Source organism: Strigops habroptila, chromosome Z (assembly GCF_004027225.2).
Source record: "Strigops habroptila isolate Jane chromosome Z, bStrHab1.2.pri, whole genome shotgun sequence".
NCBI lineage: Eukaryota > Metazoa > Chordata > Aves > Psittaciformes > Psittacidae > Strigops > Strigops habroptila.
In genome coordinates, this window is record NC_044302.2 from 25,789,006 (window position 1) to 25,804,806 (window position 15,801).

Here is a 15,801-nt window from a genome sequence, read left to right on the forward strand (position 1 = left end):
AAGAATGGCTTGGGTTGGAATGGAGCTTAAAGCTCATCCAGTTCCAACCCCTTGCTACGGGCAGAGACACCGTCACAAGACCAGGTTGCTCCATGCCCCGTCCAACCTGGCCTTGAGCACTGCCAGGGATGGGGCAGCCACAGCTTCTCTGGGCAACCTGTGCCAGTGAGAAACACGCAATTAAACACATGCATGAGACCAACTGCATCTAAAGATGTGGCAGCAACAGGAAAAGCATTAGCAGGAGAGGAACTGAAACGCCTCTGCTTCTCTTAAAGTTATCTTTTTATGGTTTGACTCGATTATCTTAAGGGTCTTTTCCAACAAATTCTATGTTCTAAGTATGAACTCTTACCACAAGATGGTGCAAAAACACAAAAAGTCCTACCAGACTCCCAGACCGCAGTCTTGGAAAAGCATGAGAACCTCCACCAGGTGTCAGGTCAAGTGAAACACGACTTTTTTTATTTGAGAAAATCTGTAAATAGGGGAATACACCTTTGGAATAACTTATTTAGCAGTTCAAACTCTCAAAGCACAGCGGCTAGAGAGTGGGGATGGTTACTCACCACCACTCCCACCTCAGAAAAACCTGGTGCCTGTGGGGAGGGCTGCGAGAATTACCAATGCAGTAACTGAACCAAGCGTGTTCACCCTCGGGGGCGGGTAGGAAAAATAAGCTGGTGAAGGGCCTGGAGCACAAGTGTGATGAGGAACGGCTGAGGGACCTGGGGGGGTTTAGTCTGAAGAAGAGAAGGCTCAGGGGGGACCTTATCGCTCTCCACAACTACCTCAGAGAGGATGGAGCCAGGAGGTAGCTGGTCTCTTCTCCCAAGGAACAAGTAATACGGACAAGAGGAAACGGCCTCAAGCTGCACCAGGGGAGGTTTAGTTTGGATATTAGGGACAATTTCTTCACCGAGAGGGTGTTCAGGCATTGGAACAGGCTGGCTAGGGCAGTGGTGGAGTCACCTTCCCCGGAAGCGTTCACAAACCGTGTAAATGAAGCCCCAGTAGCATGGTTTAGTGGTGGATTTGTCAGTGCTGGGGTAACAGTTGACTCGATGATCTTAAAGGTCTTTTCCAACCTAGCTGATTCTATGATTTTATGAACCAGGAGTGGAAAAGACGCGCACTCACACCCAGGGCCGCTGTGGAGCGGGTTTATGAGCACGGCGGCCAGCGGCCTCACCCTCCTCGGGTTCGCCTGGGGTCTGTCACCCAGCGAGCTCACCTCAACAGCTGTTTACCTCCACTCCGCTCCGCCACACCGCTGCTGCGGGGCTGTCCCCGCCTCAGGAGGGCGGCAGCGGGAGGTGCAGCGCATGCGCAGCGGGGCTTGTTTGTCAGAGGGGTTATAAGGCGGGTGCGGCGACACTGGTAGCGCCTTTGTGGGGAGCGGGCGGCGGCGGCGGCGGCGCTCCCGCGCTGGGCCGGGCCGCGCTCGGCGGCGTCCCCATGCACGGGCCGCCTTTCGCCTGAGGCGGTCCCCCCCTGCTACTATAATCTTTTTCCCCCCTTTTTTACAGTCTATTTTTGTACGCTTTGCTATAAAAAAATCATGGTGCTGGGGAAGGTGAAGAGCTTGACAATAAGCTTTGACTGTCTGAATGACAGCAATGTCCCCGTGTACTCCAGCGGCGACACAGTCTCAGGAAGGGTCAGTTTAGAAGTGACCGGAGAAATCCGAGTGAAATCCCTCAAAATCCACGCGAGGGGACACGCGAAGGTGCGCTGGACCGAGTCGCGGAACGCTGGATCCAACACTGCCTACACGCAGAACTACACGGAGGAAGTGGAGTATTTCAACCATAAGGACGTCCTGATCGGCCACGAGAGAGGTGAGCGCTGTCCTGCATAAGCGGTGGGGTCTGTAAATGTAATTTTGTTTGTTGTATATGTGTATTTATTACTTACATTGCTGCATCGCCTGCGCTTGTCGTTTTCATTTTATGTTAATGGACCAGCAGCCTTACCGGGGTAATTAATGAAGGTTGGAGCTGCCTCTGCAAAGTGCCTGCAAACCGGACTTTGTGGAACTACCTGCCCTTCAACGCAGACAGTTAATAACACTTTATTACCTTTTTAAACACACTATTTTATTTTTTTTAACCAAGTTATTAGCATTTGCCCCTCCGTGGTGAAAGCACCTCTTAAAAACAACCCCAGACAGGCAGTAACCGACTTAGTGGGCAGCCCCGAAGAACAAAAGCATAAAAACAGAGTTTTTGACACATCGGGGTTCTGCTTTTAGGGCTGATAATGTGATTATTATTTCTAATTAAGACTGATTATTTGCAGATAAAAAATTGTCCGTGGTTTATTTTGACATACCACTACACGTGTAATCCGGGGGGTGTGGGGTGTGCTACCCCTTCCCGGTAAATCGCTTTAATTTCTTTTCCCCTTCCTATATATCACCCCTCGGGGTTGGGGGTACGGGGAGAGGAGGGGGGACACCCCAATGTACAGACGTGCTCTGATGGGGAGCAGAGGATGGGGTGGGGGTTTGCACCACGGAGCATCCCCCACAAAACCGGGGAGCTGAGTGCCCCCGCGGGGTTCCCCGGGCCGAGGGGTGCCCCCCCACCCGCCCGCGGCGTGCGGGGCCGGGGCCCGGGGGTTGGGTTTTTCCCGAAGTTCGCAGCCTTTGTTCGAAGCGGTTCAATCCTGTTTGGGACCGGAGGAAGGGGGGGGTTGGGTGGGGGGGTCCGCCCGCTCCGCTCAGATTGGCCGCACGCGTCAGGTGGTGGCGATGACTTAATTCCCCAGCAAAGGAAAATAGTGTTAAAAGCCGGTTATGTAATTGTGGTGCCGCTCCTGACGCCTTCTTGCTCTTTAAATACTGCAGCGATGGGGTATTTCCCTTCCCTTCGAGGGGAAAAAACGAGATTTTTTTTAAAGAGCTCCGGCTGCACTGAGCCCGTTACCAACCATTTCTGAAAACAGCGCTGTCCTTTCTAACGCCTTTTCATTATTTTTACCTCACGAACGAGGTCATTTTTGCTTCATCCCCCTCTTCCGCCTCAGGACTCGCTCGCCCGAGCGAAACTTCACTCACCTCCGGGTCGCGGGTGACAGAAGCGTGCGGGCACGCACGAGCCTCCCGCGGTGGGGGGGATCAAACCCGCGAGTTGGGGGGTGTGTGTGCGTGGCAGCATGCCCGACAGTCGGAATGGTTTTGCGGGTACAACGGGGGTAGGGACGGGGCCGGCGCCCGCCGCCCGCCCCCTGCCGCCCGCCGCCGAGTTTCAATGACTGCCCCTGGGCGCCGCTCCCCTGAGCTGGCGGCGCAGGCCGCGCCCCCCGCCCGCTCTCTGATTGGCCGACCGCGGTTTGTTGGCCTGTTGCTAAGGCGATGCCAGCCGCTGATTGGCGGGGTGAGGGAGCAGGTTCCCCTGCCCGGGGCGGGGCGCGGCGGGCAGGGGGCGCTCCCCTGAGGGAAGCTTCTCTCTGCGGGCGGCGCGGCCGGTCACGTCTGTCCCCTTGTACCTGGTAGCGTTCCGGGGAGGGGGTTCTCGGCGGAAGGGTCGAGCGGCGCCCCGCCTTCCCTCCCTCCCTGGGCCGGCGGGGCGCGGAGCTGGCTGAGTGAACGCGGCGGGTGTAACGTATACTGTATGTATATGAGCGGCTGGCTGGGGATCCGCTCGCGCCGGTTTAGGCCGGTCGGCTCCTGCTCCAGCCTGGCCCCTGACTGACAGCTCAGCACTTGTTTACCACAGCGCGGCCGCCCGGCGCGGCGGGACTGCTGAGCTGGCAGGGGGGGGCAGGACGGGGCTGCGCTGGGGGGAGGAGAGCGGAGCGCCGCGATGGGAACACCCCAAAAACACCCCAGAGCACCCCAAAAAGCCACTACACACCCCCGCGCCGGTACACACGGCCTCGTCCTTTTGCCGACATTCGTTCCGCGGCGCTGCGCGGTGAAGGTGCATTTGTGTCCGTAGCCTGCTGGTGCGGGCTTTCCATAATTCCGGGTTATTTCTCTTCTTAAAGATCTCTCCGCGTTTGCGGTGAGCTGCAGGAGGGGGAGCATCGGTGTTCTCTGTAGGACAGTGGGAACTTAAAAATCCTGTGTATGCCTCCATTAACGCTTTAGACCATTAAATATAAGTGGTTGCCTTTCGTGCTGTCTCGCTGCATCCACCTTTTATTGTTCCATCCCTTTTTATGTGCATGTTGCTCAGTTATTTTCCTCTCAACTTTCATTTTGATAGAGTCAGCGTTTTTCTGGCTTTGCGGTAATTATGCCAGAATAAACTGCAAATATGTTGCTGTGTTCAAAGGCACACAAGAAATTGTGGCCATAAATGAAGGTCAGCTTTCTTGGTGGAACCAGCAAATACCTGGGTCTTGCTGTCCAAGCAAGATAACCTATCAAAACCCAAAAAGTTCAGCTCTAGACAGTGCTAATCGGGCGGCTTGGCCATTTTCTGTGCCCCTTAATCTGTCTGGTACTTTCCAGGTGGTGGCTGTACACCAGTTGGGGTATTTTTCCGTTTTTCCACTTCTTTTTTGGTGATGAATTTGTGGACACTCTGGCTAGCCGGGAGATAAAGCTGAATTTCTAAACTTGATCCTATGCAGCAGACTTCATGCACATCACTTAATGCTGTTGAAGAAACATCCCTATTTCATTTTAAGTAGGAGTAACTGTGGAAGGCATTATTTTCATTACATGTCTTGCAGGCAGGCCATGAAATGGCAGCAGTTGCAACTGTGTCAGTGTTCAGAAGCAGGATTATAAGTTAAAACATATAAATATGAAGGAATATGAATTAATGGGAATTAACCTCTGCCTCTATGTAGGGTGAACCTGGCAGTCTTGCCTACCTTTCTGTAGGTGAGATTTGTTCCCACATGCAGCAGTCAATATGAATGGACCAAAGACCCTTATTTCTGGGACACCATGTTCTTAAGTGCTGTAATGAGCGTGTAAATGCCTTTTATTCTAGAAGAGAAGTGCGTGTAAGATATAAAACGTGTGCAGGTGGAATAGCGTGTTGGTTTTTTTTCCCCCTTCTAGATGATGACAATTCAGAAGAAGGCCTTCATGCCATCCATTCGGGAAGGCACGAATATGCATTCAGCTTCGAGCTTCCACAGACGTAAGTGCCTGCATGCAGTCCTGGGGCCCTGCTGCCCACCCTCCTAAGCAAAACTCCTGCTGTGGGTGGAGGGGAAACCTTTTCAATGGTAGTAGGAATTGTTCTCCAACATGCAGCAGAGGACATAATCTCATTAAACTGAAGAGGTTGCTTTTAAAGTGGTAATACATTCTTTTTAGTTCTTAATTTCCACAGAATGGGAGCTCATTGCTGCCCACTTGGTCACTTTCTTTTGACCAAATCCTACTGACTTAATAGCTTTTCCAATATTTTGTTCCTTACCAAGAGGAGGGAGAGGAAATTTGAACCCTCACTGGAGTACTGCAGAGTGGCTGAGATACCTTCTAACCCAACTAACAGTTTACTGGAGCCATGCAGACCAGCAGAACTAGAGATAAGATCACAGCTGAATTGTTTGAGCTCCGTCTGGAACAGATGTGGCAAGTTTTACTAGGTTTGAACAAAAGAAGAGGTGGTTCTTGTTTAAATAGGGTGTATGTGCGCAGGCTGGCCTTTATGCAGAACGGAAATAAGCAGAAGGTTGGGTGAATGAAGCAAGAAAAATGTCCCGTACTTAATCCCATTAGTCTCAGAAAGCAAAGGTAAAGCAACAGTAAGAACAGAAGTGCTAGAAGGTTGTTGTCCTGTCCCTTGTCCCCCCTGCCAAGCCTGAAACGTGTGACGTGGACAAACGTGAATGAAATATTTGTACATAGACGAGCCCCCAGTATGGAAATCAGCTAAAAATACAGGTTGCAATAAAATTAACTACAGAAGAATAGGCGGGGTTTCAACACGGATGGAGAAAAGGAGCCTTCTGCTGTCAAAGGCAAGTGGTGAAGTCATTAAAGTTGAAAAAAATTGGCAGTGTCTTATGTGAAATAGCTCTGTACCTAATATTAAAGCTGTAAACAATCTGTTGTTTAGAGGTTCTGGTTAGCAGAACCTGCAGATGAAGAAACTCTTCTACGGGTCAGTTCAAAGTGAACAGCACAGGACTTTAAACCTTACTGGAAAGGTGAAGACCTGTATATGTGGAGAATTTTAAAGACCATTTAGCATTCTGTGGAAATCTCAAATATTGCGGCTAATACTGATCTTCATTTGAGTTGGAAGGGTCTTTAAATACGAAAAACCAAAACGTTCTTTATACAAACATGAAATGCTTAGCTTGAAGTGAAACAGCCAGTAAAATACTGCCATCAGTGGTCAAAGGACACGTTTAAGTGACTTGAAGGACTGTGAAAATAGCTGTTGATAATAATACTGAAAAAGACAAAAGGCTGGCATTAGAAGCCTGAAGTTTGACACTGCCTGCCTACTTGTTATTTTGTGTCCATAGAATACTTCCAAAATTTACTTAAACTACAGAGCAACAATGGAAAGAAAGACAACAAACACTTGCCCTAAAGAATATGGGGCCAGATGAAGCATTGAATACAGATTAGAAAAATCCTTTATTTGGATTAGTTGGGGGGGGGGGGGGGGGGGGGGGGAGTAAAGGCTTCAGATGTGCAATTCAAGAAGTTGCACCTGTAACTGAAAGAATCATTCTAGTAAAGTACTAGCATGGCCAGTATTATTCCCTGTGGAGGATATGGAAGCTTTGCAGATAATTTATTTTTAATTGATATATTAGTGTATTCAAAACATAGTAAAATAAATCTATTTGCACAAAATAAGGAGAAAAGTTACAGAGAGCTACTGTTAATTAGAGGCAACTGGAATATGAAGATCTTTTGTCTTTTGTGATGTTACGGGGAAAAAAAATGTGATGCTGAAAGGTTTGGAGATCCTTTCCACATCATTTCTGCTCCAGCTCCTAAAAAAGGACTTTCCTCTGCCAATGTTCAAAGCAGAACAGTCTTGATGATCTCTTGTGTATATATATCCTTATATACATACATCCACATATGTATGTCCTTCTATAATATGTTTCAAGCTGGTCTCATCAGGGTAGAGGAGAATTAGAAGGTATTCAAAATAGCCTTTCTCTTCAGAACTCGAATATTTACTCTGCTTACAGTGAAGAAAACTATGAAAGTGCTGACTTGAAGCCAAAATTAACCTGGCACTGAGGTACCAGCCAAGTAAACAATAGACTGATTTACAATATACAATACCAAAAATAGTAATGGGTTGGTACTAATGCTACTTTTCAGTTGATAGTCATAATGTGGCCTTAAAAGGGCAAACTCCAGATGTGAAAGTGGCCTCTTAAGTTTAAAGGAAATGTGTACTCTCCTGGCATTTTGTAGTACAATTCTTTGATCAATCCTTAAAATCTATGCAAAACCATAGTAGGATGAATTGGAGATGATTTTTTCTCCCATCTTTAATCTTGGTTTTTTTCCAAGATATGGAAACTTTGCAAATAAGTTACGCTGCATTAAATATTACAGTGTATTAAAAATGCAGTTCTGCATACTAATCCCTGATCTGATCAATTGTATCATTATTAGACAGAAAAGACTTTACTCAATTTTGACCTTTGTGTCCTGCACAGACCACTTGCTACCTCATTCGAAGGCAGACATGGCAGTGTGCGCTATTGGGTGAAAGCTGAATTGCATAGGCCTTGGTTTCTACCAGTAAAATTAAAGAAGGAATTTACAGTCTTTGAACATATAGATATCAACACTCCTTCATTACTGGTAAGAATTGACAGAATTACTCTTTGTTTCTGACATAAAAATAATTAAGTATAATAACTGAAACAATATCCACATCTAATTTTACGTAATATTTATTCGCTGCTATAGCTACAGCTGATCTTCTAAGTATAATTACATCATTTCAGCAACTCTGTAACTGCTGGTATTTTGAAAGCTATGTTTTCCTGTACTTGGAGTTGCTTCACTTCTAAGATGTGTAATATGGCTTTGTCAAATTAAATTTACAATACTAAATTGTAAAATGTCACTGAGAATGAAAATTGATAACTGTTCCTCTTTGATTTTGAATAAAGAATAATGTGTGGAAGGAACAGTGAAACTTAATATTACAGTGACATTGCTAACTTAAAAATGCAAAGTCAAAAATGTACTGGTGTGCATAATTCATAATTTCCATATGGATAGTTTTCTACCAGTGGGGAGAAATTATCACAGTTCTGTATCTTTTTGATTGATAATGGCATTTCTTTAAAATAATTTCAGTATCACAACTGCTTTCAATGAGGATTTGATTTCAATCTGGCCTGAAGTTCCTCTTTTTTTTTTTCTTTTTTTTCCCTCCTATTTCCAAATTATAATCTGTGGAGGGGAGGGAAAAATTCAGAGTCCATTGAAATAGGTTTCTTGTGTGTATGGGTGAAAAATCAGACTTGCAAAGGGACATTGGCCTTGCACAAATTCCATTAAAATCAAAGGACTCCCATTTGACTTCAGTGGGTTTTGGATCAAGTTCTAAATCCTGATACTGTGTAAAATAACAAAGTCTGTTTAATATAGATGAAACTAGATCATTTTGAAACAGAGGAAATGGCAAGAGTCGAGGTTACAATACTTTAGTTATTGTTTCTGCAATAGTGTAGATGTTTTAGTTTACTGAGAAATTAAAAGCTCTGCCAACAATACGTTGGAATATGTAGGCTTTAAAGCCTTTTCTTCAGTTAAACAGTAGGTTTAACTGTAGCATGAAGTGTAGCAGAAAAGGCAGTGTTAATAAGTAATAGAGTTGGAATAAAACTTGAACCTGCATAATGCCTTTTAAATTGCTTGAGCTTTTTTTTTTCTGAACTAGCAATGTTTATCAAAATCCATAAGCAGTACACTAGGAAAATCACTTATGCTGATTGGAGTAGATTTAAGAGATATGTGGAACTCTTCATTAAATGGGCAATGTTGTTCTTTTCTTGCAGTCACCCCAAGCAGGCACAAAAGAAAAGACTCTCTGTTGTTGGTTTTGTACCTCAGGCCCAATATCCTTAAGTGCCAAAATTGAAAGGAAGGGCTACACCCCAGGTATGTAACCGAAGTAATTATAGGAAATATTTTTCCTTCACTTTTAAAATGACAGTTTGTACTTGCTGCTTTTATATAAACAAAGTATTTAAACTGTTTTTACTGCCTTGGTCTGTATTCAGCAGTCCTGATATTTTCTTAATGACTAATTTGGTAAACTAATGCTATCTGTGTCTCGAGATTCTTGAAAAACATATGCTTCTATTAGACCTGTGCATTTTTCTTCTAGATTAGCTCATGGTGCTCCTATTCCTATTAGCATCAATGGATGCTTTTCAAAGTATAGCATTGCTAGCAGTATCCAAGTGCGTTCTCACGATGCACAGAATGTGGCAGTTTTCATAAGCTACCTTGTAGATATAAAGAGAACATGAAATTCTGTTTCAGGTGAATCAATTCAGATCTTCGCTGAGATTGAGAACTGCTCTTCCCGTGTGGTGGTGCCAAAGGCAGCCATTTACCAAACACAGGCATTTTATGCCAAAGGGAAAATGAAGGAAGTCAAACAGCTTGTTGCCAACCTTCGTGGGGAATCCTTGTCATCTGGCAAAACAGAAACCTGGAATGGCAAACAATTGAAAATTCCACCTGTTTCCCCTTCAATCCTTGACTGTAGTATAATCCGTGTAGAGTACTCGCTGATGGTATGTTGGATGGTCTGTTTCACTTGGGCATGAGTAGTTTGCATCATTCCTTGTGAACTGTTAACAGAGTATTCTGTGCTAACCAGTTATTAAAGAAATACATCTTCTAATGTTAGTCTCCTGATGAGTTCTGTAAATAAATTCAGTTTAAATTCTGCATGTTCTTAAACAGTTGTGGTATGCCAGCTAAATGAGTGTTTTACAAGTAGGCAAAATTTCCATGAGAGGGCTCATGTTGAGAATCCTGAGCTGCTTTTGACTCTGAGAGCTTTTTCTCCCCATAGGGACATTGGACCTAGAACAGACAATAAGAAAGATAAGTTCCTTGTGGAAAATTGCATGGACAGATAATTTAGTCTCATTCTGAAGTGCTCGTATAAACCTACATTTTAACCATGCACCTCTTCTTGTTTTTGATTTTTAGGTATATGTTGATATTCCGGGTGCCATGGATTTATTTCTTAACTTACCACTGGTCATTGGCACCATTCCTCTACATCCATTTGGTAGCAGAACATCAAGCGTGAGCAGCCAGTATAGCATGAACATGAATTGGCTTGGTCTGACACTGCCTGAAAGACCAGAAGGTAAGGTGGCAGTACAAATCCCAATCAATTTGCTAGTTTGCTTTGATTTTTTTTTTTTGTCTGCTTTATTCATTGCTGTCATGCAAACAGACGCAGATTACATCTTTCATAATAAAGGCCATAGGAAATCCCATGTAGATGTTTCCTTGACATCTGCTTCTCCTCTATATAAGAGCAGAGTTCCCTCTCTGCCTTCCTCTCTCAGGGACAAGCAGTTAAATAACAGGTCCTTGGAAGCTGGCACAAGTGGAAGCACAGGATGCCTTTGTACCTGTATAGAATTAATTCTGCCTCCAGTATCCCAATTGCATCCTTGGTTAAAAGCCATTGTAACCTGTCAGAGTAGCAGTTTGTAGTGTCCTTTACCAGCCTTAGTAGTCGAGGCTTTGTGAAATGATAATGTAATTCATTTCAATGGGAAGTCTCTCCCATCAAAGGAGAAACTGTATCTCCTTTCCTCTGTTTTCACATAAATGAATAAACGCCCCTTTTTATATATGAATCCCAGACACAGATTTGTGAGGTCTGGGAGAATGCAACGTTTTATCATTCCTACCTGTACAGAAATTCAGTTTTCTGAGTATGCTTCAATTTTTAAGGGGTTAGTTAAGCCACAGTAAGCAGTGCAAGTTAGTCTGCTCTTGTATTTAAGCATAATCTTAAAAGAAACCTTTCATGTTCAACAACTGTTAAAAAGTCACTGAAGTCATTTAGCTACCTGCTTGTGCATTTTACAATGATTACAGAGTTTTAATATGTTCTATATTTTGACATGCATAAGAACTCATTGTTCAAACTGCGTGTTGCCTTTTCCCTTCAGCACCTCCTAGCTATGCAGAAGTGGTCACAGAGGAACAGAGGCAGTCCAGCCTCGCACCTATAGGTGCTTGTGATGACTTTGAGAGAGCGCTTCCAGGACCATTGTTTGCATACATCCAGGAGTTCCGTTTTCTGCCTCCACCCCTCTATTCAGAAGTAGGTGCCTCAGAATGTGGTGATCCATTCACTGTTGTTTTTCTGATTTGTGTATGGTGGAATAAATGTAGGAGTCGTCTCCTTCCTAAAATCAGGAGAAAACACTAAAAGGATGAATAAAGGATAAGGCAATTTTTTTTTAATTTTTTTTTTTAATTTTTTTTTTTTTTAGCAAAGTGCCAGGTGAATTGTATCAACAGTTTTTAGGATTCTTCACTATACTAAAATTTTGTAGAAGCTTCCAAATGGTCATGTGCCTTAGCAACTTCATAAAAACCCTGGGTTACATACATACTGCATTGCATTGGTGAACACAACATTTTGGGTCTGTAGATGCACAACATGTTTTTCAGTTCTAGTTCTTTCTGAAATAGCTGTGAGGTTTTTTTGCTTTTGTGAATGCTGTGCTTTCAGAAGTCCCATGTAGAGAAATTATAACAGCATTTTTGAGACGTGGGTTTCTGAGGATACACAGTTCAACACTTCTGGCTGCGATTTTAGTTCTGTGGAAGCCGTTCAATAACTGTGACATAACTTCAAAAACTTTCCATGTTGATGTATTTCTGGAAAAAGCAGTGGTGCGGGACAAAAGTAAAATAGTATTCTTTGGCTAAATCTTGCCTGAATTCACCCATTGTGTTTTTTGATTTTTTTTTTTTGGGGGGTTGTTTTTTGGGGGGTTGGTTTTTTTGGTTTTTTTTCTTGAAACACTACTCTGCTGTTGAGTGGGCAGAGTGGCATTATTTCTGTATGCTGGAGACCTCTTCGAGGACTCTTGTATAGCTGAACCTTAGAATACAACTCAAGTCCTTTTCATTTTAGGTACTTAAAGAATTAGAAGCCTTTTTTGTCCTCAAAAAATGGTTGTATAAAATTAACAGATCAGAATAGTCCACTTAAACTGTTCTAACTAACCACTTTCGGAGACCTAAGTTAGCAGGTTGTTCTCCTTCTTCCTTTTACAGAAAGGAAGAAGAGGTAAGGTATGGAACACATGAACTTCGGTGCTTAAGGATTATAATTTGAAATTAGAATGACTTTTTACTAATAACTGTCTTTTGAAACAAAGCGTCTTCTGAAATCAATGGAATCATTTTAAGTTACGTTTTTAGTGATGAGCGAAGTTGTCTTAGTGTACAGTAAGTAATTCAAGACTTCTGTGCTACTAAAGTAGGTTTTTCAAGTATTTTATTAGTTCTTTGTGCTTATCTTTAAATTACTATCAACTCATAGTGAAAAATTTTAAACTAGACTTCCATTCAAAGTTTTGTCTAATTGATGAGAGGTTTAACAGTTACTTTTGAGTAACTTTTGGATTGGGAATGCCATTTATCCCTGCGATTTTCTTAACCCCACCAAAACTGACAAGTATGTTTGTATTGGTTTATTTCTAGCAATTAACTCTAAAAATGCCTTGTTGTTCCTCCCCCCCGCTTTTTGTTAGATTGATCCAAACCCAGATCAGCCCACAGATGACAGACCATCCTGCCCCTCTCGTTGAAAGAATCCGTGAAGAGCTGACTTGACTTGGGTTTTGAATCATACCTGCCATGTTGAAGGTCAAGGCATCATACTGGAGACACCCTTTCAGAGGAAGTGGGTTTGCTGTTGCGTGTATGGTGAATAAATGAAAACAACCTGTGATAATGCTTTGAAGCCTACAGTAACATTGTAGGACTGCTCCACATGTTTTTGAAGACCTGAGCTTTTTTTCTTCCCCTTTCCCCTCTCCCTACCCCTCCCCCCACCCCCCCCCCACCTTCCTTCTCCTTAAATACTGGCACATACTAGGAGCAGCCTTACTAACCAACCTACAGTCATGTGTGTCAAAACACTTAAACCATGCTGTAAGAGAGGAGTGGCTTCCTCTTATGATTTGGAGATTTGCACATGCTCATTGCTTACATTGTGCGGTTCAGTGTCACTACAGCTTTTTCTCATTTATGCCGGACTGTTGTTATCCCCCTCTTCTTTGTGGTCCGCACAATAAGGAGCAAAAGAAAGCTTTGACAAAAAAAGAAAAAAAAAAAAAAAAAAAAAAAAAAAGGGGGAAAAAAAAAAAACAAAAACAAAAACAAAAACAAACAAACAAAAAAAAAACAAAAACAACAGCAACAGACTTTGACAAATGCACTGACTTTTTTTTTAATTTAATGTAGCCTGGACTTTACCTGCATATGCACATGCTCAGAGTTGTCCTAGTAGGCTGATCATGTATCACCTCTTCAGCTTGGATCCTATTGTGGATTTATTTACAAACATCAAATGCCTTCAAGCCAATCCTTCTTGCTGTATGTTTTGCAGCCTACTGTAGTAGATAAGCAACAGATGTGGGGCTGGGGTGGGTGGGTGGGGAGTTCATAGAAACTAATAGACTTCATCAAGATTGTATACCTTCTTGATTACTTTTAAGAATTTGTTGCCTTTCTACTATTATTGCAAAGCAGCATTTTGTTATAGACTGCCTAAAAATCACTTAATCTCAGGTGAACTCATCACTTGCCAAACTGTTGGAATGCTATTTGTTTTGTTACGTTGCACTGTTGAGTTACTACTTTTTTTTTTTTTTAACCTTTTTTTTTTTTTTTGTGTTCTGTTTTTGTTCTTTATTCAAGAGAGGGATCTGGAATAGGGACATACACAAAAGTTAGAAAACCCACCCTCATTCCCATTTCTCTTTCTAAACCATGAAAAAAGATGTTGTAGTTGTGAAGCTTTAAAAAATAAAGGCACAGATGAAAGCAATGCCAGCAGGTACCAGCTCAGCCCCAAGAATTCTAAAAGGAAATAGTCATACACTGTCTAGGGTTCATAGACAGCTCGATATCTCAAGTAGTAGGGATGGGAAGGGAAAGTAAATTTATTTTTATATATAGTTACCTAATCACCAAAAATTCTATATGTAGTGAGTCTCTAGTAGAAAGTATATTTCAAACTGCAGGAAAAGCTTGGACTAGGCAAAGAGCTCAGTTTGTGCACTTTGTATTATCTTCAGGGTTTATGATACTGTAAGAATAGTAAGAGTAGAAGAACAATTAAACTGGGCAAGATCAGTGGTACCAGCCATACTCAGAAATGAGTTAGCTAGAATTGCTTCCGTTTCTTCTTCTGTGGTACTCTCAAGAGTTTTAAAACAAACTGAACAAAGAATTTTGCTGTATATTCATCCACAATGCAAGAAATCATATGGAAAGAGCACTCGCCCTTGACTGTGCTGCAAGGAAGAAGAGAGTGCCATGGAGTCATTAGATGTGCTAACGCAAGTACCAGCACTTAAATGCTAGAGATTTACAACAGAAGTCAACTTTCCTTTTCAGAAATTGTGTAACACAGACCACTGACAAAGGGATGGGCTTCTGGTCTTGACTGCTTAAACAAATCAAGATGTCATCCATCAAGTATCTATCTCCTTGTGCAATAAAAGAGCAATAAAAGGGAGAGGGGAGGCTGGTGTTGCTGTGTGGTGCTCATTCTTGAAAACCTCTGCCTTGTTTTTTAAGGTTTCATAAATGCAACAAAATAGGCTTTTCCGTAAGTGGCCTTCATGAGAACATGAACTACAATTCATGTTTCAAAAATGACAACAGGGTGATAAAATACAAATGAGTCACGTTTTAAGTGATTCAGTTAAAAGGCTTGTGGCTTTGAGCAAGAGTATTGGGCAAGAAGGAGATCTGGTGATATATTGCGTGTTACTAGGCCAATTTTGTGAATGTCCCGTTCCTTTACCCTCTCCAGCCAGACAGTTTAAAAGCTGATGGGATCATTGGCATCAAAGGGCATTTGGTGGTTTTACTTTCTTTTCCTTTTTTTGTTACTTTAACAGACTAGGGAACAATTGCTGATATACATAGCATTAAAGTACTTGCCACAGTATAATGGAAAATTGCATATGAAGCAGGATTGACCAATATCATAGTAATTGACATGGCATTGCAGCCTTTGTGATTAAAGTGAAAAATTCTGTAAGCTTATCAGATCAAGACTTTTCAGTTCAAATTACATTGTAGTTATTCAGAGGCATTACTCTTGCACAAGTATTGGTCAAATCTCAGTGTTACAAAACATGAGGTTCACAGTTGTAGCCCAGTATCTGATAGAGAATTCTGATCTGAATTAGGAAAAAGTAAGTAAAATCCAAACATCAGAGAAACAAAGTGCAATATTAAATGTTTGCTTTATAGATTATATTCTATGGCTGTTTGTACTTCTTTTTTGTTTTGGTTTTAGTTTTCGTGCTGAACATGTCCTTGTAGACTCTGTTCAAGAAAACTGTGTGTGGAAAACAGTTTAATTTTTCCTATTGCTCTTTGTTGTGGAAAATAAACTTTTTTTTTTTTTTTTTTTTTTTTTAAAAACTCTCATGAATGTCCTAGCTAAGTATAAAATAACAACCACTAGGATCGCACAACACAGGAACTTACTTCAGGAACATATACGTTACCTGTCTCAAGCTACATAGGGTGAAGCTCCTAGAACTAAGCACCATGTCAGGGAAGTCCAGTTTCAGTACTCTCAGCCCATA

The 15,801-nt window shown here is 42.6% G+C and overlaps 1 protein-coding gene across 1 annotated transcript; it reads left to right on the forward strand.

Moving 5' to 3' along the window:
• Window positions 1-1,345: 1,345 nt before the first annotated feature.
• On the forward strand, window positions 1,346-15,466 carry ARRDC3 (arrestin domain containing 3). Its single transcript, XM_030511645.1, has 8 exons — window positions 1,346-1,841; window positions 5,024-5,105; window positions 7,612-7,759; window positions 8,968-9,070; window positions 9,458-9,714; window positions 10,139-10,301; window positions 11,122-11,276; window positions 12,721-15,466. Exons 1-8 carry the CDS (start codon window positions 1,562-1,564, stop codon window positions 12,775-12,777), a joined length of 1,245 nt encoding a protein of 414 aa, XP_030367505.1. The 5' UTR covers window positions 1,346-1,561; the 3' UTR covers window positions 12,778-15,466.
• Window positions 15,467-15,801: the final 335 nt, after the last annotated feature.

Bases quoted from the DNA above. Each gene is read 5' to 3' on its own strand.
- ARRDC3 (XM_030511645.1), top strand. From the start codon at position 1,562: ATGGTGCTGGGGAAGGTGAAGAGCTTGACAATAAGCTTTGACTGTCTG. The intron at 5,106-7,611 runs GTAAGTGCCTGC...TGTCCTGCACAG, and splicing joins AGCTTCGAGCTTCCACAGAC to ACCACTTGCTACCTCATTCG. The intron at 9,715-10,138 runs GTATGTTGGATG...TTTGATTTTTAG, and splicing joins GTGTAGAGTACTCGCTGATG to GTATATGTTGATATTCCGGG.